The sequence below is a fragment of the Caretta caretta genome, chromosome 8 (genome assembly GCF_965140235.1).
Source record: "Caretta caretta isolate rCarCar2 chromosome 8, rCarCar1.hap1, whole genome shotgun sequence".
NCBI classification, from domain to species: domain Eukaryota; kingdom Metazoa; phylum Chordata; order Testudines; family Cheloniidae; genus Caretta; species Caretta caretta.
Genome location: NC_134213.1, coordinates 84,260,564 through 84,284,434, shown reverse-complemented (window position 1 = coordinate 84,284,434; position 23,871 = coordinate 84,260,564). Strand labels below are relative to the sequence as shown.

The 23,871-nt window shown below is 39.3% G+C and overlaps 1 protein-coding gene across 6 annotated transcripts in view; it reads right to left on the bottom strand.

Moving 5' to 3' along the window:
- The window catches only part of ZZZ3 (zinc finger ZZ-type containing 3), a 101,064-nt gene that overhangs the window by 56,686 nt on the left and 20,507 nt on the right, over positions 1–23,871 (bottom strand). For all 6 annotated transcript variants that reach the window (XM_048859819.2, XM_048859813.2, XM_048859817.2 and 3 more), the window contains exon 2: positions 5,333–6,891. In XM_048859819.2, the coding sequence (XP_048715776.2) occupies positions 5,333–6,840 (1,508 nt within the window). In that variant the 5' untranslated portion in view covers positions 6,841–6,891. The remainder of the gene's footprint in view (positions 1–5,332; positions 6,892–23,871) is intronic.

The window sequence follows — 23,871 nt, the reverse complement described above, 5'->3', positions numbered from 1 at the left end:
TTTCTGAATTGACAAGTAAACCTATTAAGTGTCTTATGAGTTAAAATAAACTAAAAATGGATAATTTAAGAAATGTATCACCCTTTGTCAGACCATTCTGTCCCAAGTGATATTAAGAGAACAACACAGACCCTTCTCACAGTTAAAACTCACTCCAACCTATGCATAAACTACACTTGGAGATTCTCTTTAAGGATTAATGGTAATTTATTCCCACTATTCTTCAAAAGTGAAAATTTCTTCTTCGGCGGCGACTGTCAAATAATATTCTTCTACAGAGAATATCAAGAAGAATTGCTCTGTTTCGAAGTATTTGCCATCTCCTATTGTTCCAATGTCAGTGAGGGTACAAGGCTGCTATTAGCAAAAAAATGGCCTCTTTCAAAATGACCACCGGTCCCCATTGTTCCAAGTAAAAGTAATGTTAAATTTCCCTCAGGAAAGATGGTGTGCCCCATGAAGAAAGGAATAATGAAAAAAATTAACATGTCTATAAAAAACAGCATAATCTAAACTGGAACTACACACACTATTAGGCTCAACTCATAAATGCATGGTGTCACTTCAAGGTATTTCGATGCCTTATCTGTGCATTACCAAATCTTAACATGTTTGGATTTATTTTAACTTTAACCTTAACTCTGAATTCTCTGGTTTTTATCTGTGAATAGATTAATGAAAACCAGTAAAAATATTAAAATGCAAAAATTGAAACAGTTTGTCATGAAATCATTATAGATTTATAATTCAAATGGGTTCTCTGTAAGAGGGTCTTGAAATAATTGGTAAGGCAAAATACGTGTGTGCTCACAACATGCTGGAAGTTAAAATATCTAGGTCTGACCCTGCAATTCTTGGTCCGCAGGTGGACTCTTGCATCTGTGTGAAGCCTACTGGCTTCAATTAGGGCTCCACATTGACAAAGCAATCCATCACAGACAACAAATAGGGATTTTGTAAATGTAATTAAATGTTTTACACTCTTTGTCTTTGGTTTTAAACTCATATATGAATATGTCATTTTTAAACTATGAAATACAATAAATGTATGCAGAAAGATATAAGGAAGAACTTGTCTGTTGGAAAAATATAGATCCCCATATCCTGTAATCTAGTTGCCATATGCAGGTCCTTGTGCCCATGCAGAACCCCACTGACTTCAATGGGATTCCTTGCAAGTGTAAGTGTCTCCCTGAAAAACTGATTTCAGATTTCAGGATTCAGGCCATAGCTGTATAGCAATACATACAGATATTATGAACTCACTCAAATTTGGCCCAGGGACTATCCAATCTCTCAAAAGAAAGTTCTGAGCAGACACTTCCAGCTCCCCTCCCCATAGTCCCTGTAATGCAAAGCATTTAAAGACATAAACATAGGGAAAGTAATGTAATTGAAGAGAAGTAGGTAAAAAATAAAATAAAAAAAGGCTGAGAATTAAGGAAAAATGAAAAGCAGGACAAAGGGAGACACATACTGAAAACAATAAGCCTGAATTGAGAGAACAGAGAATTTAGGGCAAGTAAGTTAACGGGAATGATGAAAGTTAACAAGGAGACAGCAAGGTGATATATTAGCAAGTAGTAAGACATAAGACGACTAAATAAAAAGACTTTTGAAAACTGTGTTAAAATGTAAAAATTCTGTACTGGCAAAATATATGGAAACACTTTAAATTACATACAGAATGGATTTTTTCAGAGAAGCACTTGTACGAGCAGAAATTGTACAAAAGAAAAACAAAATCGAAGATTGAATTAACTATATATATATAAATATATATATATATATTTTCCTATATATGAAACAAAGGAAAAAAACCCAACATTTTACAATTATATAAACTCCTAGATCAGCCTGTTATTGTTTATGTGTGTTGCTGTACAACTACTGTTTATAGTTTTCTGAATCACTCTTTGGAGAAGGACTGTCATTTACTATAGGATTGTAAAGCACTTACCATGACCTGGATGAGACTGTTATACCCAATATAAATATTAAATAATAATATTCCACTATCCTCCCATTTTTGTGGTATTTATTTTCCTACAGTATTTTCATATTTTCTTAGAAGTGTTCACATAAAAATGTTTTATGGACACTGCCAAATTAAAACATCATAATTTCACATTAAAAGGCTACAATACATATGTTATTACCTTGTTTTTCTGGGAAACGAGTCTTTGGGTTTTTGGGTTGGCCTTTTTAGCATAGTCTAACTGTTTCATATTTCTATTTAGGACTGTAATTGTTAGAATTTTACAAATTAAGTTATTGGAATTATTGTGAGTTGTGTAATTGTAGGAAATGCCTTATATTAACAAGGAAATCAATACAAGTTTAATGTTCATAAGTAAATGACAATCCATGATAATATTGCATAAAACAATAAAGCCATTCTCAAACATGGTGAAACTTAGATTTATGAACTGTACAGTTAAGGTCTATGAGAACACTAGGGAGAGAAACTGGGCAAGTTTTACAGATGATACATTGTTTTAAGGCAGTGGCTCCCAAACTTTTCAGGGTCACCCCCCCACCTTACTTCTGTTCTCCCCTACCCCACCCCACGAGGGCAGGGAGTGGGTCTGTGGCTCAGGGAGGTGGGGAAGAGGGGGAGGATGCAGACGGGTAAAAGGGGGCTGAAGCTGGGGCCTGGGCAGGGGGCGGGTCTGGGACTGGGACCAGAACTGGGTGCAGAGCTGTGGCCAGGGGTCTTGGTTGGGGGCAGAGGCTGGGGGTAAGGCTGGGAGTCAGGCCATGCCTGATGTGGGGGGTGCCAGAGCAGAGCTGCGAGAGGAACGGGGCCGGGTGGCGCTCCCTCCCCACCCTGTGGGAGCTGGCCTAGGGTACAGGTGGGTATCAAAAAACACTGATTTCTCTTTGATAATCTACAGGGTGATTTAAGTGTCATCTTTTGAGTGGCTGCCTGGATTGATTTGTAAGAAGGAATTAAAAGGTGAACGAAGAGCAAGACTCACCCACAAAGAAAAGACACGGTTAATCATGAATTGCTGTAAGATAGAGAGAGCTTATGCTCTTTGCAGAGCTACTAAACAGAAGACCACCACACTCTGCAAAGCCAAAATGACACAGAACTAACAGCGTTTGCCTGCTATAATGGAAACTCTTTAAACAGGTCTACATTAGAGTGAACTAGGGACCTTTAAGTTCACGCGCACGGCTTCCACACAGTGGAGTTATAGCACAGCACTTTGGTGCACACTGCTATTCACAGCCACTTAGTCCAAACCGCGGGTCAGTGTTGACTTGCACATTCTTTTTAAGGAAGAAAGACCGCAGATTAAATAACAGCATTTCAGTGGAACTGTGCTTTCCACCTAGAAAGTGGGCACAGTCCTTTCCTGATTTATACCATTATTTATAAAGGACTTCAAAAGTCTCCCTTTCTTGCTATAGTAACTGATGGAATGTCCCACATTTCAGAAACTCTAATATTTAATTAAAATTCTGCATCTACATCATTACCTCTTAACAATCACCAGTGACTAGCAGCCTATAAATATATAACCATTCCAAGCAGCTGTCACAAGCAGCCTGCCAAGCTCAACAATAATTAGTTAAATTTAAAGAGCAATTGTACACATACAGATGTTAAAATATTGGTCCAGGTTTTCAGGTGGCCTCAAACCAGCCTCTAAACTGTATAGGAATATATGTTTACACCCATTTGCACATACTACTAGGGAAATTAAATGCACTATTATCTAATATTTACAACCTCATGTGGATTTAGTCTACAATAATGTGGGTTTTGTGTATACTTAATTTTGGAAGAGCAAAATCCAAGGCCGCATCTGAAAATTTGCCCCACTGTCACATTCTATTCCTAATAATCAGCAATTACGGAGGTGAGAGAAAAACTGTCTTCGCACTGACATAAATTAAAATAGATCACTTTGTTTAAAATAAAAACAACAAAAATTGAATGAGAGAAAGTGATCAAGTTCCCATTTCATCTGACCTTCATCATACATTTAAATTTTATACAATATGCAATGTCTGTCCATGGGAAAGCAGCAAAAAATACTTGGCTTGAGAAAGTGCTGTAGTGCACGTACATTATGCAAACCTCACAGCTGAACTACTGTATATTTTAATTGGCAGCTTTCTCTAATCAAAGCAATTTACTTACATCCAATATTGAAGAAATTTCATTCTAAAAACAATGTAACTCCAAAAGCCATAATAACACAGTCAAAATTCTGCAGGATTAGAGACAATCATCTGTGTCTTGTGCCTTATAATTTCCTTATAATCTCTGGAAACCACAGCTTCTGTCAAGTCTTACAGCTAGCAATAACTTTGTTTGTCTGTTCATATGAAGCAAACCAAAGCTCATCGGCACTTAATATTTTTTGTATTTCAATACTCTGAAGAAAATCTAGACAATATATTAAATAGCAAGAAAACAAAAAACAAACACAAATTTTAAAAAGGTCTTGAAATTGTCATGTGGTATAAAGTGGTGGTCTGATCTGTCATTCTAGGGCAAATTCTTTCCATATAAACTATATTTATATAAAAACCAGTGCCTTTTCTTTACAAGGACTTTCATCACATTACATATTTGTTTTACTAATAGCTATTCAGATAATAAACAAATGACGTTTATACTTGCTAAGGAAATTAGAATATCAATCTATACTTTCTGTGCTAAAATAACGTCACCATAGACGAAAACATGATGCAAATGACAACACTGGTGTAAATTTTCAAATTGTTGCACTGGAATTTAGCAACATGACAAGTTAACTGACATGAAAAAAAATATAAAACTAAATATAAATATATTTAAATATTTATATAAATATAAATCTCTTCACAATGCTTGGAAAATGGATGCCATAGCAACTTGTTTATATACTCTGCTATGTATAGTAGTATCACCATTTAATAAACCTGTATGTACTGTAACTGTTAGACAGGTTGATAAATAATCAAAATGTTTCTAGTTAAATTAAAGGCTGTAATATTTTGGTTTGGTTTCTGTAAGTTCCTTAGGGGGGAAAACAACAGAAGTATGTTTAAAAAAAATTTCTTGCTAGAAACTTAAATTATTAAAACTGTATAAACCATATTGCTGTACCACACTGCATATTATGTAGATGAAAGGTTACTTTTTGAGAGGATATGGGAAATGAGGGTTGAGGTTAAAGTATTTGTGAAAACTAATAATAGCTGAACAATTAAGAAATTGAAATACTTAAGTTATTGTGGAATTACTTAAAGATATATGGATAATTTTTGAAAATGAGATTTTTGGCTAAGGAACAAAAGCAGAATTCATGGTTACCATAGTTACACATACTCTTTGTTGTGTTTCAATGCCACATGATCTGATTCAAAGTAATACACATCAGGCTCTTCCTCATCATCTTCTGCAGTGTGCAGGTTGGCACTCTCTTTGGCAGATGATATATATCCAGCAATGAGCCGAGCCTCAGAGGGTGGCTTACTTAGTCCATCACTCATATAATCTCCAGAGTCACAACCTCTCACTTTTTCACTCTGCATAATTTCTTTAGCATTTATGGGAGATCCATGGATATTATTAGTACTTGCAGCTATATTCTTTTCAGTGAGACTAAGATTATTTTCCTCAACCTGCCCATTTTCTCTACAAGGCGAGTTATTTTTAGTGGGGCTACCTTTGGCAGGGGCGGCCCTTCGTGGTGAAGTTCTCAATGTATATCTGTGTTCTTGAAGTTCTGACATAGATGTAATTTGAGCTGAAACACATTCCACCACAGAAGATGGTGGTTCAGGTTCACCTGAGATTGATGTATTATCACGACTGGTGTTCAGGTTGCTGTTGGTGTTTTCAGCACACTGTTCCTTTGAGGCACTGCTGTCTCCCACCACATCTACCTCCTCCTCAGAATCCCTTAAGAAAGATGACTGGATTTCAGAAAAGGACCCTGTAGCTAGCTCATTTGCCTGATCAGCATGTTCTGCAGGCAAGCAGTCACTTATTTTGTGGTCCTCTAACTTTACCTGTTCAGGTGAATTTGTGCAAGGCACATAATGGTCTATAACACTGTCCTCCTTGCTGCTATTAAGCAACAATGAAGCATGGGCAAATGAATTCCCATTTTCTGCTACTATTTTCTCCTTGGGCATACAGGAACCAGCACTGTTCTGTTTAGTGTTCCCATCAGGCTGACAGTCATCACAGTTTAGGGCATCTGATTCTCTCTCATCAACCCCATTGACAGCCTGATAGCCCGTGAGCTCTTCAACTATTGCAGAATTATTAAACCCTTCCGCACAGACATTCACCTTTTTAACTTCCCTTTTGTCACAATCATCCAGTATAAGACATCGACAAGCTTGTTTAGTCCCTGCAGAGACTGCATCATTGTCCGATATGGAACTCTTACACTCCAATGATTCCTTTTCTGCTTTAGTAGGCAACTCTTCTTCTGAACTGTTTGCTACTTCTGAACGCAGGCAACGTTTAATTCGTTTTAAAACTGGTGATACAGATTCTGCTGGTCTTTTCTCACAATTTTCCACAATTTGTTTCTCAACATTATCTTTTTCAGAAGTAGACAGTCCTCTCTTTCTAGGGCTCACCCATGATTCCCGAGCACTTTGTTGCTTCAAGTCAGTAGTTCTTCCGCTATTACTTCCCTTTTGAGTTTGCACAGACTCTGGTCTCTTCTTTGGTGATCTTGATCGTACTTGAGAATGAGGAGATAATTCTTCTGGATGAGCAATACTACGGTTTCTTAAGGTTCGACCACAAAAGTTTTCATCCAAACCATTTAACCCCACTGTTGATCTTGTAACACGAGTAGATCGAGAAGCAGCCATACTATGGCAAGTCCCTAAAGTATGTTCATCATGATCCACTCATTGGGAAACCTTCAAAAAAATGTAAACAAAACAATGAGAAAAAAGTAACATTCAAAAACATCTGCATTCATAAAAAATATGCTAATATTCTGAAGGATATATTCTACATTGTGACAAAGGTACCTAATTGTGAAAATTAAATATGTTTATGAAACATATAGTTATTTCTTCGCTCTGTTTCAACAAATAAGGACTTTTACAGAGATGTATATTGGCCCCAAGAAATAGAATAGTTTACTTACTATTTCTATTTATTCTGTCTTTAGAACAGGTATCAGAGTATCATTAAAGTCTGAATATCAAATATAACTGGAACACTTCAGTATTACTAAAATGCACTATTTTTTTTACTATATTGTACAAAAAATCATTTTGTACAGGCATGATTATTAAACGTCTGCACTCACACAAGAAAGATCAAACCTCATCCTTAAAATTCCATATTCATCATTATACATTAATTATAATCACATAGCAAGATGAAATAGAAAACATACATAATAATACAGTATCTTGCTAACTGAATCTGTTGCCTTTATAAATCAAAGACAAACTGATAAGTAACATTATTTTCATTTGCATTTCTTATTTGACAGATGATCAAAAGATGTTACTCCTGTCAAACCACTAACAGTAGAAATGGGTCCAAAACAAACATCATATTTAAAATTTGCAGTTTGAACCTATTCCTATAATGATGGACTGAATCATTTTCTATCTCAAATTTTGGGAAAAAGTGGTTTCAGACCTAGTTTTCAAACCCTTGTGTATGGATCAGAGATGTTAGTGTGACACAGTAGGACTCTCTACGTTTCGTCCAATCCGTGAATCTTAAACCCCAGCCGTATCTTCTTGCATTCCTCATATTATTTAAAAGTTGAACATACAACACTGGACATTTGCATTGGAGCTCTATTACATCAAAGATGATTAACAATTTTTTTTTTGCATATATTTAACTGCATATTTTTTCTTTTCCACCTGTCAGAATTCCAGATTTCAGCAACCCATTCAACTGACATATATGATGCACAAGGCCTGAATGCTATTTTAAAAATAAACAAATAAATAAATAAAGTCAGGCCACCCACATGTTATTGATAAAGGCATGAATTGACAAATGGAAGGGAACTACTTCAGCATTTATTTTTTTCATTTTCAGCAAGAAGGAAAAAGAATGACAGTGTCACCTCTCAGAAAATTATATATATGGATAAGTAGGGTAAATGTGCTATTTGTATCAATCAGGGCAAGACAATATGCTTCTAGAACAGTTTGATTCTGCCTGACAATGACAGCAACTAATGAAACTGCCTATTTACATGTGCTTATATTAAAATTTCTATTTCAAATGCACTTAAAAATTCCTAGTTACATTAAGTACCAGATATCATAATAGGAAAGTATTACTTGGTAAACATTATGACCATGAAACAAGGAATGATTTACATTCTATATATAAAAATCAAACAATGAAAAATTTGTTACTATTTATTAAGGTTAAAAAAAAGCATAGACAGAGCCTAAAGTAATTGTTTGCTATTATTAGATGCAGGTTAATGCATCCTAGATACTCATCCACAAGAGTATGAAAATATGTAAACTTATCTTTACAGTATAATGACAGTGAATTAACAAGACAATTGTTAAGAAAGTATTTAAATGAAAAACACTGCTATACATTTAAATAGGTTAGTTAAAGATTATGTAGAAAATAAGTTCAGAGTCCTGACAAATTAATTTCTCAAAATATGAGACTATTCTAAGGTATTAACTAAGCCAAATCAAGGTCTCTCCTTTCCTTAATTCGTCCCTGTTTTATGCACCACAGCAGTACAGACATATGAAGCAATGTTGACTGATTACAAAGACATCTGATAAACATTACAACTTTTAAATTGGGAGAGTGGGTGACAGATGGCTAAAAGGACCTGAAGCAAGGCCTTGTAGGGACCAGGGCAGGCTTGAAGGAGGCAGCAGCTGCATTCATAACTCCTAAGCAGCGCTCCACTCTTGATGCACTGTAGGTGAAATCAACAAGGAGTCCTTGTGGCACCTTAGAGACTAACACATTTATTTGGGCATAAGCATTCGTGGGCTAAAACCCCCTTCATCAGATGCACAGAGTGGAAAATACAGTAGGGAGGTATAAATACACAGCATATGAAAAGATGGGAGTTGCCTTACCCACTGCATCTGATGAAGGGGGTTTTAGCCCACGAAAGCTTATGCCCAAATAAATGTGTTAATCTCTAAGGTGCCACCAGGGCTCCTCGTTATTTTTGCTGATACAGACTAACACGGCTACCACTCTGAAACCTGTAGGTGAAATAGTTCTGTTCCTTAAAGCCATAGGATGGCAGCAACATGCTTCTGTATCTTTCTCCATGCTCCCCAAAGATAGTGCACTAGCACCTTCTGAACCTCATGTTGCTGTATTCCCCATTTCTCTGTCAGGCTACACAATTTCTCTCTCCTGGAGAGCCTAAAATGGCAAGCAGATAAGCTGAGGAACAGAAAATTACAGGAAAAATTCATCTGTGCTGATCTGCATAATAAACAGATTTAAGTGACATCTTAGCAAAAAGGTAAATTATATGGTATTTACATGGTTGCATAACCACAAATTACATGATGCCCTGGATATACTGAAAGAAACCGACATTCAAACACTAATGCAACAGGTTAGAGCCAAATCAACAACACAAAGTCACATGGTATGTCATCTCAATTTATCTAATTATTTTAACTTTTTCTGACAAAGTCTTAAGTAAAAACCTGAAAACACAGGTTTCTACATTTTATCACCTGGGGGGATCCTAAATACAAGATAAAATGATTTGACCCCTTTGCAGCCATAATTATGTGTACACACAAACAGTTAGACATGGTTTATGCTCATTAAGAGGAAAACAACATAGTAATAACCATTGGAAGTAGAACTGATTCTGTCATCAATTCTCAAGGATCTTTGCTCTTCTACAAATATTTAAAGAAACATAGTTGCGCATGATCCCAATTTGGCTGGTACTATATAAGAGTTAGAATATCTGACCCAAGAACTGGCAATGGTAGCAAGCAGCAGGATACAGTAATGATGCTGTACTTAGAAAATAGCAGCACCTCTCCCAACAAGTTAATCACTCCTTACCCTTGGTTGTCTCTTACTGGTATATCTACACTGTAATTAGACATCTGTGGCTGGCCCATGTCAGCTGACTCAGGCTCGTGGAGCTTGGGCTGTGGGGCTGTTTAATTGCAGTGTAGATGTTCCAGCTGGGGCTGCAGCCCAAGCTCTGGGAACCTCCCACCTCACAGGTTCCTGGAGCCCAGGCTCCAGGCCAAGTGTCTACACTGCAATTAAAGAGCACCTTAGCCCAAGCCCCATGAGCCTCAATCAGCTGGCATGGGCAGCCATAGGTTTTTAATTGCAACGTAGACATACACTTAAGTGCAAGTGGCCAGCTCTCAGCACTGAATCCTATAGCCACCTCTCTGCTATGCTCAGCAAAATGTTCCATCTGAAACTGAGAGTCAGTTGGCAGTGAGCATGATCCTGAGCTCCACTCAGGTGAAGAGGAAGAGAAATCAGTAATGAGAGGGGAAAGGAGAGAAGAACAGCTATGGAGGTAAAGGAGAGAAACAGGGGGAGCACTAAGCCAAAAGAGGAAATGGAAGAAAAATGTTTTCAAATAGGGTTAGGGTCTGTACAGGTTGCTGTATAGTTTTAGTGCATTCTAGTGAATATTGGACAAGGCTGTACCATGTGACGCATGAAACCTAAATTACTCAGCTGAATAAATTCTGCGGCAAAATGGACATTATGTAGCAACTTTTAACAATGGCCAATTTTTTTTACAATATATACAGCACCAGAAGCCAGTACAGTGATTTTCACAGAAATGAGACACAGTATATGCCCCAAAGAGTTTACAATTTAAAATCATTGGCAATTTTCAGTTTGTCTGAAATCATTCTAAAAATGAACTACAAACTGAAGATAATTACAGAAGGAAGACTTTAGACTGGATGACTAGCTGAAGGCATGCATTAGCATGAGGGCAGAAGGTGCTGAATGGGACCAGGCAAAGAGATGCCATATGGGGATCTTTAACTGTGCAGGCATAAAACTCCACTCTTACAGAGTTTAGGAGCCGTGCTGAGCAACTGTCTTTGCCTACTGCACTGCATCTAAACTGTGAAGGGATTTCATATAGCACAACAAAGAAAAATAAACAGTTAACATGTGGAACTTCTAACGCTCCCCAAAATTGAGCTCTTATTCCTGGGCAGCTTTGGCACCCTTTATGGCAGTTAGCTGTCTCCTCCCGCAGTCCTTCCACTGATTCATCTTTCTGCGTCTTTATGTCAGTGTATGGAAGAGCAGTTTGCTTACCATCTTGATGAGATGGGTAAAATAACTTTTACCTCACTGCCTCCCATTCTGTTCTGTTAAAGGCAGTAGTGAAGAAAGAAATCCACTGACCTTCCTCTTATGCGGAACACACAGAAAGACCACAGACATTGAGAGAAAAAGGCAAAATGGTAGCAAAAAAAGCTGAGGAGCTGGTAGATCGAAAACTTATGCTCAAATAAATTTGTTAGTCTCTAAGGTGCTACAAGTACTCCTTTTCTTTTTGAGGAAAATAATAGTTACCATAGTAATTGTGGTTCTTTAACATAAATTTCCTGCAGCCTCCACACTCAGTGATGTACACTCCCTTTACCTACAAGCTCAATGCTTTCTGGACAGCAGTGCTTGTTGGGGCTATGTACACACACCCGACTATATCCTCACGCATTACCTGATGATAAATAGGGGTTACAGTCCCAAAGGCCATCCATTTCCTTCCATTAAATAATTCTCCAAAATAGTCAGGAAGATGGGAGACTACTGTTAATCAGTGCAGACAGTATCTCGAAGAAACTATGTTACTGTGATAGGTAATCACTTTCTTATAGCATTGCCTCCATAGATCTCCACTCCTGTTAATAAACAAGTGGAAAGGAAGTGGATTTGAGGAGTCTCGGCTGAAACACTGCAGAACTTCTCTCCTGAACTGAGAATCGAAACTAGAAGCTAAATCCAGGGAGCAATATGAAAATATGGCTAGAACTCCACATAGCAGCCTTGCACATTTCAAGAACAGCCATTGAGGCAGCTGTAGGTATTCAAAACTTGCTAGTTCATAGCAAGCAAATATGCATAGTCTAATCCACTTCAAAAATATCTGGGTGGAACTTGACTGACTTTTAGAATTACCCTTGTGCTTATCATAATACAAATTATGTAGGTGACTTAGAAAAATGTAATTCTGTTTAGAAAGCCATTTAAGTGGCTCCTTCATCTCTGAAAAAATGCAGACTCACCTCACTGGTGCTTAGAGGAAAAAATGGCAGACAATAACTGGTTGAGGGAGAAATCAGAGTCCACCGCAGATAAAGTACCACCTTAAGACACATCCTATTCTATACAGAGGTTCAGCCATTGCTATCAAGAGTTCAGTCTCTCTTAGCTGACATAGTCTTTAGTGAGAGATGATGCAGGGAATATTCTGACACAACGGTCACTTGAACCAATCTGAGAGCACATTTACATCCCTAAAATAAAAGTAACTCCTGAACAGGAAGAAACTCATGCATCATTTTTTTCAAAACAAAGAGAAAATAGTAGATGTGACAGGTTCGGTCACAGGGACCCCCACGGGACTGTCACCTGATGTGCTGAAACTACCTCTGGGCCCGTTTTCTCTGAAGGCTTGTTGAGAAACCAGAACCCTGTCTTGTTGAGCCAGACACGCTAGCCTGCTGCAACACAGACCCAGGGTCTGAACCATGCCCTGAAAGCTGCAGACTTTAACCAAAAACTGCTCAGCAAGTACTCCTGTCTCCAGAAGCCAGTTCCCAATGGGATCCAAACCCCAAATAAATCTGTTTTACTCTGTATAAAGCTTATACAGGGTAAACTCAAATTGTCCCCCCTCTGTAACACTGATAGAGAGATATGCACAGCTGTTTGCTCCCCCAAGTATTAATCACTTACTCTGGGTTAATTAATAAACAAAAGTGATTTTATTAAGAATAAGAAGTAGGATTTAAGTGGTTTCAAGTAATAACAGACAGAACAAAGTAAGTTACCAAGGAAAATAAAACCAAAACACACAAGTCTAAGCCTAATACATTAAGAAACTGATTAGAGATAAAATCTCACCCTCGGAGATGTTCCAATATGCTTCTTTCACAGACTAAACTCCTTCCTAGTCTGGGCCCAATCCTTTCCCCGGTACAGACCTTGTTAGTTCCAGATCAGGTGGTAACTACGGGATTTCTCATCACTGGCAGCCCCCTTTGTTCTGTTCCACCCCCTTTTATATCTTTGGCACAAGGCAGGAATTCTGTGTCTCTCTAGGTTCCCACCCTTCCTTCTAAATGGAAAAGCGTCAGGTTTAAGATGGATTCCAGTTCAGGTAACATGATCACATGTCATTGTAAGACCTCCTTGTTCATTACCTAGTAGCTGGAAGACAGGTACGTAGGAAGGTTTCCATGTAAATAAACCCATTCACAGTTCATTGATTCTGAAGCACCCTTAATGGCTTCCACGTAACGTTTACATCAATAATACAAGTTTATACTTTATTCTCTTAACTCCAGACATAGAAATAATACATGCAAACAAATAGGATGAACACACTCAGTAGATCATAAGCTTTGTAATGATACCTTACAAGAGACCTTTTGCATGAAGCATATTCCACTTACATCATATTCACACTTATAAACATATTTCCATAAAACATATGGAGTCACAGTAGAGTCCTGTATCAGTGGGCAAAAGGACAAAAATCACAACCAGATGCATTTTATGGAGCTGCAGGAAGAGACCAGTTTGTCTGAGAAGAAGCAGGAGGCTCAGAAAAAAGGGAATGAAAAACTGGAGAGCATAAGAACTATTTTGTCTTACCCAGAAGGAAAGAACCTCTATATTGTGGAGATTTCTAGAGGATGGTCTCCTACTTTCTGGCAGATAATTGTGGATTTTTGAGCACTCTAGTCTGTCTAATTTGGTCATTCTGCTGGTATCCATACTAATAGACTCAGGAACCTCACACTGGGATGTTGAATTTGACCTTGCTTCTAGCACAGGAAATCTGATCCATTGGGCAGATACCCTGACTGATCTACTGGCAGATCGGAGAACTAAAACTAACCAAACCAAGTTGAGGTTATAAGAAGCTCCTTGATCTTGTTCCATAAAATCTTCGGTTGAATCAAGGGAATGAGTGGAATTGGAGGAAAAAAATATATGGGAATGTCTGACTCTAGCCTAAATGAAATATGTTTACAGATTCTGAACTTCTCCAAATCTTGAAGCAGAAAGTTGCACTTAGTATTGTGCTCCATGGCAAACAGATCCACTTGATCTCGGAAGCAGAGCTTTGACTACTGCCTCTTGGGTTGGGTGCTGTACTTCTTGCTGGTGTCATCTACCAGGATATTGTCTTTTCCTGTAAGATGGGGATCTATGAGCATGATACAGTGATGGGCACATTGGAACTTCATGGCTTCCTGATGAACAATATGAGGTGTAAGTTCATATAATCATAGTGATAGCATTAAAATGTAAGAGAAGTGTTTCTTAAAGGACGCAAGGATTCTTTATAGGCCAGAAGGGCCAAGCTCAGTCACAAGACAATACATGAAGTTGGATCTTCTCCTGTGTCTAGAGGCCTTAAATTAGGAATTGATCCAGAAGAACACCTCAAATTAACCCTAAAACATAGTGTAGTTGGGTGAAGAGTTTGTTTTTGTCATCATATCCTTGTTTTATCCATCACAATATGGAAAGCACAACTGCAGGAGGTATGGCAATCTGCAAGTCCATGTTAAGGGAAAATGTTCCACGGAACAAATAGGAGAGTTAGGCACCCATCTTCCACTGAAAGGGCAGTTAACTGACTTTTGTGTCTTTAAAAATCTCTTCTATTGTCTAGATAAAGATTGTATTTAGCCAGACCTGCAATTATCTCAACTGAAGTTGAGCAAGAAAAATGATAAATGTGCAAAAGAAATGAGGCCCAATTGCCTAACTACAGCAGAAGCCACTTTGAACATAGCTTGGAATCAGTATTGTGGGAGATACAATGCGGTGATTATGGAGTTCTAAACCACCCGTATGAAATCCACTTGTGAAAGGGCAAAAGTGGATTTTGTGATGTTAACTATTAGGTTCAATACCAGGAACAACTGGCAGAATATATTGAGGTCAGACTGCAACTTTGAGGCAAATGGTCTTTTATTAGTTGCCGAGGCACTCAGATAGATCACTAATATTAACGCATTTGATGAAAAAACTTTTAGGGCCACGGAAAATCTGAATTTCAGAACCTATTGTCAGCAATGATGGCATTTCACTCAGACCCAAAAGTATTTTCAATGAGCAGGTAGTATCACAATATGGAACATGTGTCCTTCAAGTCAAGAGCTGTAAACCAATTCTGCTGACACAGGAAAGGAACTATGGATGCCAGTGTCACCATACAGAATTTCAGTTGCCTACTTTACTTATTCAAACATCCAAGATTCATCATTGGATGCAACATCTAGACTCTCTTTCGTGAACTAGAAAATAAAGCAAATAGTATCCCTTCCCGTTCTGTTGCTGAGGGACCTCCTCTATGGCTCTCTTTTGGAGGAAAGATAAACCATAGCAGTTTTGCCTTAAGTTCCCGTGGGGCATCAGAAAGTGGATGGGTGGCTGTCATGGAGTGTGAGCGTATAAAGTAACCTCTCACAACATCCTTTACAATCTCCAACATCAGAACTAGGAGAGTGGGACAGAGAACTCCTGTATTGTTGTTTGGAATAACCTTTAGCATCAGAGCTTTCCTTATGGGATGACACTGTTGAGTCCTGAGACATCCAGCTTTTTTTGGGTGTGAGGCTGCTTGTCCTGGATTCAGACCAGGACCTCCAGTGTGCCTGAATGCTCAGTAGCAGATGATGAGGCCTATATGTCTGCCTCCCAAAGATGGTGCTTGAGTCAGCTCTCTTAGACTTGATGCATGCACCTTAGAAGGCTAGCATACAAAACAGAATTCAAGATTATGTCCGTCCCTGAAGCAGAAAAGGTATACGCTTTTTCTGCACAAAGAAACTGCACCAATATAAATCAGTTAAGAAAGAGTAACTATCATTGATTTAGTTTAATTTGGTAATAAACTGAACTAAGCTAAATTGATATTAGCTATTCAAACCAATTTAAGAATGCCCGCATTGAAAACTACACCAATTTAACTAAATTCATTTAGAAACTGATTTAGTTAAACTGATGAAACTTCTGTGAGTAGACTGGGCTGCAGAGTGTGCTCATCAGTCACAAACACAGTACCAATACAAGAAGGACAATGCTTGAAGTTGGCAGATTTCGCCACAATCATCCAAAGCCCATCAAGTAAGGCAATCTGCCTTGAAGTGGAAGATGCTGAAGGGAACCTAAGGAAAAGAAAGAGCCAAACAGGGGCAAAACTTTCCAAAATGTGCCAAAAAGCTATCCCTTACAATAACTATTATAATTTTATACTCATAAGAGCAAAAAAGAGTGGTTTTCCTAGAGACACACCCAGGATGATAATGAGAGACATTCTGAGGGCTTGTCTACATAGCAAGTTAGTGTACAGCAAGCGCTGGTCTAAATCTACAGTGCACTTGATTGCTGAACACTAACTTGCTATGTGGCTCTTCCTAATGCACACAAAAAGTTCCATAGTGCACTTTGATGTATCCTGTGCCAAGCTAATGTGCTTGTAGGTTCATACCCTGGCTTGCCATGCAATGTGTAAACCAGACCTGAGTTTCTGCTTGTGCCTACAGTTGTCAATATTACTTCCGGGGGAATTCTGTGCCACTGTGTGCATGCATAATTAATGATGCATGCATATTCATTTTTTTGCACACAAAAAAAGCTTCTGACAGAAAGTTGCTGCTTTTGCCCTCCAGAGGGCGCTGTGGGGCTAGTACAGAACAGCAGCTCCTGGCCAGCTAGGAAGAAAAAAAGCCTGCCTTCTTCACAGCGCCTGTCGGGCCAGGTCAGGAGACAGGGACTATGGGGAGACAGACAGCATGGGGCTGCTGGGGGATCAGACAGGGGCTTATAAGGGCTAGTGGGGGAGGACAAACTGGGGCAGTGGCTGAATGGGAGTGGGGGCACAGGGCCACAGGGGGACGGAGGTGCAGGGCCACATAGGGATAGGGGGTGGCTGAGTGGAGGCACAGACACACCTGGGAACAGGGGGAGTGGATGCTTGAGTAAGGGGGGAGGGACACATGTGGACAGGGGGTGCAAGGACACATGGGGACTAGAGGTCAGCCAGGGTCTGCATGTGGGAAGCTCCCTAACAATCCCTCCCCGCCTCCCAAAAAAACCTGTTCCATACTTTTCCCACCCATACGCAGCAACCCTTCAAGTTCACACCCAGGCTCCTTCCCAGCAATTACTTCCCTCTCCCTCAGCTCCTCCATTACCCCTGACTCCCCTAAGCCTTTGCACTGCTTCTGAGGGGTATGGGAAATACTGTTCTGTATTGTAGTTTACATGAATTATTACTCAAAGTTCTGTATTAATATGCCTAGTAAGGAATCTATTTGTCAAAAAATATTTCCTGAATCTTTTTTGTTGTCTGTACTGTTACAGACATACTTGCTGACAGGTATTTTGAAATAAATGATGAAAAATAATTTAAAGTGGTATGATTATACTGTGTTATTTTGACAAAATATGCAGAATTTGAAAATATTGTGTGCAGAATTTTTAATTTTTATTACAGAATTTTTAATTTTTTGGAGCAGAATTTCCCCAGGAGTGCAGAATGAACCAAGCGGCAGTTGGGCTGTGCATCCTTAAATAACCTGAGGGGTTTTGTGCACGATGTAACTATTTTGAAAGTTTTGAGGGCACAAACATCAGTCAGAGCGGAGAGTCACACAGGCAATATCCAAAGAAGAAGCGGCCATTTTTGTAGACGCATGTGGTACAGAAACAGACTTATGCAAATATGTGCAAAAAGGTAAATTATCTATGTCACATATGCTTGTAACCTGAGCAGCAGTTCTCACATACTGTAACACAGGTGCAGGAGATGCTCATTCTTTCCAAGTCTAACATTAAGACTCTGTCGTCTTTGGCAATAGAACTAAATGGCTGAAATTCATTAAAGAAAAAAAGAGCTTACTACAATTTACCATGCTACTTTGACACTTTCTGACTTCCAATACTCATTTAATGTTTGCAACATCAACTGAAGTGCGTGCCACAAAGCATCACTAAAGTGGCAGTCCCAAATTAAAATGGCAATAGCACAACTCAGTGAAAGAGATATTGAAACAGTGTCATGTTTCCCTAAAACCATCTTGAAAGATTTTCTTATTTATTTTATAAATAACTTGTATTTTATTTAGGAAGGCCACACTTTTCAAAATTAGGCGCCCAAAGATAGGCCTCTACATCCACATTCAGGAACCCACTGACTTTGGTGGGAACTGTGGGAGGTCTGCCCAATTATGTAGGTCTTTAAATATGAATTTAAGGGCAACTTTAGGCATCCAGTTCTGAAAATGCTGACCTAAATCTTTATTTCACGAACATTTGCACATATCATAATCAATCACTAATATTTTCATTAAACACATTCCATCGTTTATAGACCCAGTTTTTTCTCAACATACACATAATTAGAGCTGGAAAATAACTGAGCCTACCTTAGCCCTGCTGCACGGCTAACGGGACTTTTAGCAGCCTGGTCAGCAGTCCTGACTGGAGCCACCAGGGTCTCTTTTCGACCAAGCATTCTGGTCAAAAACTGGATGCCTGGCAACCCTAAACGGAAGTAGCTTCTTCTACAACTTTCTCTTTGCTCCCTGAGGCCCTTTCTAACCTCACACTACTCACGCCCCTAATCCTCTGCAATCCTCTTTCCTGCAAAATGCTTTAAATGTTTGGTAGGTAAACTATAGGCTGAAAGGAAAAGACAATCTGGGTGGATATATGAGGCAGAGAGAGAGATTTATATGGCATCTTGGAACAAACAAACATCATGCAGCCATTCTGGTAAAGTGCTCTGTACACAGGGCACAGGGTAAAATATACCAGTGAGATAACCAGATGAACGTCCAATCTCAAAACAAGGTATTTTTTTTTCCTGTTGTTTCTGTGTTTTGTTGATGTTTCTGTCTTTGGTGAATTACTGTTAATAGGATATAGAGTTATTTAAATGCATTGTTTAGAAAAATAATGGTTATTTCATAGGAGTGACAAGCAGGGAATAGATATGTGCAGTACAGCAATCCTTAATAGTCGTATTAAACCGTTACTGTGGATTATTAAAGGCTAGCTGGCAGATTTGTCAATATTACACCAAATGCTGAAACATGAAAAAAAAAATATAGTACGATAATCTGCTGTGCCTTTACTCACATTTTAAACAGGCACAGGATTACTTACTAGAGTAGTGTATCTTGTACCTGGTTCAAGTTAACTGGTTTTCCATTATTTCCAAATCAATATGCTGAATATCTGCTCAGCAAAAGCCCAAAACATATTTTGCTAATTTATGATACACAAAAGAAGGCTTTGTAAGGATCCACAGGACTAAAATCTGGATCTGTGGAGCCTGGGACAACTGCCTTCCACCATTACCATTGGCCACACAGAATCACAAACAAGGAGAACTGTGGAGATTAGGTGCCTCAGAAAGTACCACCCAAACGGTCTGGAATAACAGCATCCTGTGGCTTTCCAATTGACCCATGCTCACTATTTAACCCTTGTGGGTGGCCTAGGAAGTTGTCTGGGCAAATATGTAGACTGCTGGCTTGCTGTGACTCTAGAACTCACCTTGCTTGCTGATCTCATGTCTTCGACCCCAGCCTGCCTCCTGCTTCCAGACTTGTAACTCTCTCTGATCTCTGGCTTCCTACTCCAGCCTGACTCTGGCTCTTGCCTCCTGACTCTGGCTGGTAAGTACCTCTGATCTCTGTTTTCTGATCCTTGCCTCACTCCGACCTTGGCTCTTGTCTACTGATCCCGGCTCTAGCAACTACTCTGATCCCTGCACGCTGACTACCACCTCATGACGGTCCTTGTCTTGGTGACCCCAGCCCAGCTGTGACCCTAGACCAGACTACTGGTGTCGTTGTCCCTTACAGGTATAGAAGGAACAACATAGCAGGAGGCAATTGCTACAATCCTCACTACTTCAGTCTGGTAACAGAAACGCTGACTAAGAACTTTGCAAAACTCTTTAACAAAACTAAATCAGGAAGTCAACAGACTTTTGAGAGAGTTTCTTACAAGCAGTTATTTTATGGATAAAACACAATCACATATTATTTGCAACTCAATAGCTGTATCTTGATAGTGTCCAACATTTGTTCATAATAAATCAAGTGTGAAACAAAACTAACAGCTCTGAGATATGCTTTGCAATAAAACACACCAAAGAGAAAAAATGAAAGTTATGAAAATAAAGCATGCAACAGGGGAAGGAAGAGAGCTGAAACTAATGAAAGAACACTCTTAGTGAAGAGAAACCATCTTTCTGATATTCATTAAATAGGCTCACAATTGAAAATCTATTTTTGTACTAGGGCTTATGAAAAAGGATTTTTTTCACTAAACAGCAAATTCAATGAAGAAAAATGTACAAATATTTTTGTAGCAATGTATTTATAATGCTCATAAGTTTTAAATATACTTATTACAACACAAAGTGTTTTTTCCCTTTACAACATACCTAGTTTTTCCATTTGATTTTCAGTGTATTACCAAGAATGTGATGCTGATTAGACTGCAATATCATGAAGCAAAAGATGGACTAAAATAAAGAACTTTTTTGATTAGAATACAACCCCCTTATGACTACATATTGAAAAAATGGTTATGAAAGTTAAGTGAATTTGTTTTATAATGAGATGGGTAAAATATTTTGGATCTGTGTGACAAATTGCTGTTAAAGTACAAGGTCCCTGAAATATTGACATATTTCTTAGTAGCTAAACAGACTAGTCATCTTTTAATATAAGAAGAATTTTGTAAGTAAGATTAACTCAGGTTTCTAGCCACAATGCTACATTATTACTTATTAGATAGCACTGTAACAGGACTGTCTGTCCCTTTAAGCCCCCTCCCCATCCAGTCTTGTTCAATGATCAGATCCAGCTGGGAAAAGGTCAGGTGTTATCTATAAAGGGCTGAGAGAGCTCAAATGAAGTGCAGCTGTGGGAGTGAGGGAGGACTCCTGTGGCTGACCCTGGAGCAGTGAAGAGAGATACAAGGGGCCCCTGCAGAAAACCCTAAATAAGGGGCAGAGACTGGGTTTATACATGCAACTTATGTGGAAATGTTTTATCGTTTGAACAAACTTTGGGCCTAGCATTAACAGAAACAGGCACACATCCCTACATGTGGTGGAGAATGTGGGCACATGGTTGGTCCCTGAAATTGTGGGATACGTAAAGGTGTGTCCTTTTGAAGACTGGGATCTTGGGGAAGTGAGTGATGACCCTCAGAAACATATGGCCCTGTGAATGAACAGAAACAGTCCCCAGTACAGAAAGTCAAATGAGGGAGAGGTATATAGTATGCTAATGGAACTGAGAGTGCCCCAGGCACCTGGAGTGAGGCAGGAGGAGAGAGAGATCCTGTTCCAGCCAAGGGACATAGAGAGATTGGACCCCAAGACCAGCACACCTACAGAGATGATGCACCAGCCTGAGATAGCAGTGGTGCAGCAGCCCTAAAGCTATCCTGAAGACTGCTACACAAGTAGGTAGGGAGTTCTGGGAAAGGGGTTTCTAGAATGATAAGAATATGTGGAGATCTTTGCCCAGTCTAACAGCCCTAATGGTTGCAGGGGTAGGGTATGAACGCCAAGGAGTGGAAGTGCAAACTTGAGATTGAGTCGTGTATGGTGTGAGTACAGCTAAAACAATGAAACAGTATGATATTCTTAAGAATTATATATCTGTTAAACTCAAGCATTCTAATAACAAATAATTAAATGATCCAGCCTCTTCTCCACTACCTACAATTACTTCACTTTGCACTCTCAAATCACCTGACTTACGTCACCCACCCTACACTTGCACTGCTCCCTAAAAACTGCAAAAAACAGAAAGTCAATAACTAATTTGGTGATTACTGGAAAAGGACTGCTTAAATAGGGAACAGAATTTTATTACAGTCTAATAATTTATTATTGGTACTCACCGAAACACATTTAACCCATAACTCTGATGAAAGCTTTTTGTTTTGTTTTTGAGTTACCCAAGTTGAGTTATTTATAAACAAACACCAAAAGTGCAGATCTGGTTGGTATATAAAGTCTGAATGAATTTGGTTGGTATATAAAGTCTGCATGAAGGAAGTCCGACACTGCTAGATACAAGGAATATCAATATTAGGTTTACTTTTGCAGACTTTACCAAGTTTATTTTAAAATATTACAAATTTATGTTTAACATATATAAATGACACTGCCTCTCCACTCTTTTCCCTGCATCCCATTCCATAACTCCCAAGACTCTCTCCACTTTTAGGTCTACCTCAGACTGCTCTTATACACCCTCTTCCAAACTCTAACCCTTTCATATTTACCCCACCTCCATGTCTGAATTCAGTAGCAGGTCATCAGTGAGGTTGGTTGCGCCATCTATTATTCAGGTCGCCTGACACATTCAATTCTAATGGATTTCTACATGGGGAAATTTACTGGCAGAGCTATACCAGTGTAATTACCTGGCATAGCTATGCCAGTATAACTCCATGCATGGCACTTTTATTCAGGAATAAGAGTGCCATTTTCTGATTGATCTTATACCACATTCAAAGCAGCATAAGCTAAACTGAAAAATGCACTGTTATACCAGAAGTGTCCACATAATGAGTTATACAGACATAGCTATGCCAATATAATTATACGGGTATACCTGTTCCAGTAAATTTCCCCATGTAGACAAGTCCTAATTGTTTTAAATTGCTTATAATTTTGCCAAACTTTAACCATTTAGGCTGAAATTTTCCTTGTCAGGTATCTGCCTCAGGTTGAAAATTTTTGGAAAGTTTCACCAGAACTGAGAGCAGGGAGCCTGTCTCTCCTGTCCCCTCAATGACCCTCCCGTCAGCACCCAAGAAACAAGGAGGAGGAAGTTGCTTGACTTGAATGCTATGGGGACAGGAGCTGGAATGGGGGTGAGGAGGAGATGGGGGCAAGGAACCTGGTGAGACTGTGACTGGAAGGGGGCGACGTGACTGGAAGTTGAGGGAGGGAGAACTGGGATTTATTGGGAAGGGGACTAGGGGCTCAGGCAGGGGACAGATTAGGCAAGGAGACTGGGTACTGATGAGGCAGGGTTGGACAAGGAGATTGAGAACCAGTGGCTGTGGGGGGAAAGAAATGAGGATGGGAAGGGCAGAACACTAAATCTGAACAAAGAGCTAGGGAAGCAGAGAAGATTGGGACTGTGTTTACAAGGAGATTGGGAGCCAGTGGAAGGGACAAGCGTTGGAGGGAGTGGAGACCCAGATCTGACAACGAACCAGGGTGCAGAGGGAGAACTGGGAGTGGCTGTCCAGAGAGACTGGGACAAGGAAAAGTGATGGAGGAAACTGGCACTAGGTGCCCATGAGGGTTGGGGAAAAGACTGGAGTCCAGGGGGCAAGGGAGAGACATATTGGATGAGGGAAGAAAGGGAGACCTGGGACGGGGTGGCAAAGGTACTGAGGACAAGGAGTTGAGGCAATGGGTGAAGCTGAGGCTGACTGGATCAGGTTATTAGGACTGGGATGAGGAGCCATGGGTTAGAGAAAAGACAGGACTGGGACAGAGACAAGTTTCTCACACACACACACTGCCCTCCCCTGCTCCCCCAAAAAACATGTTAAAAGAAAATCAAGATTGTAAACTAAGACACTCAAAAGTTAGGAAACACCGG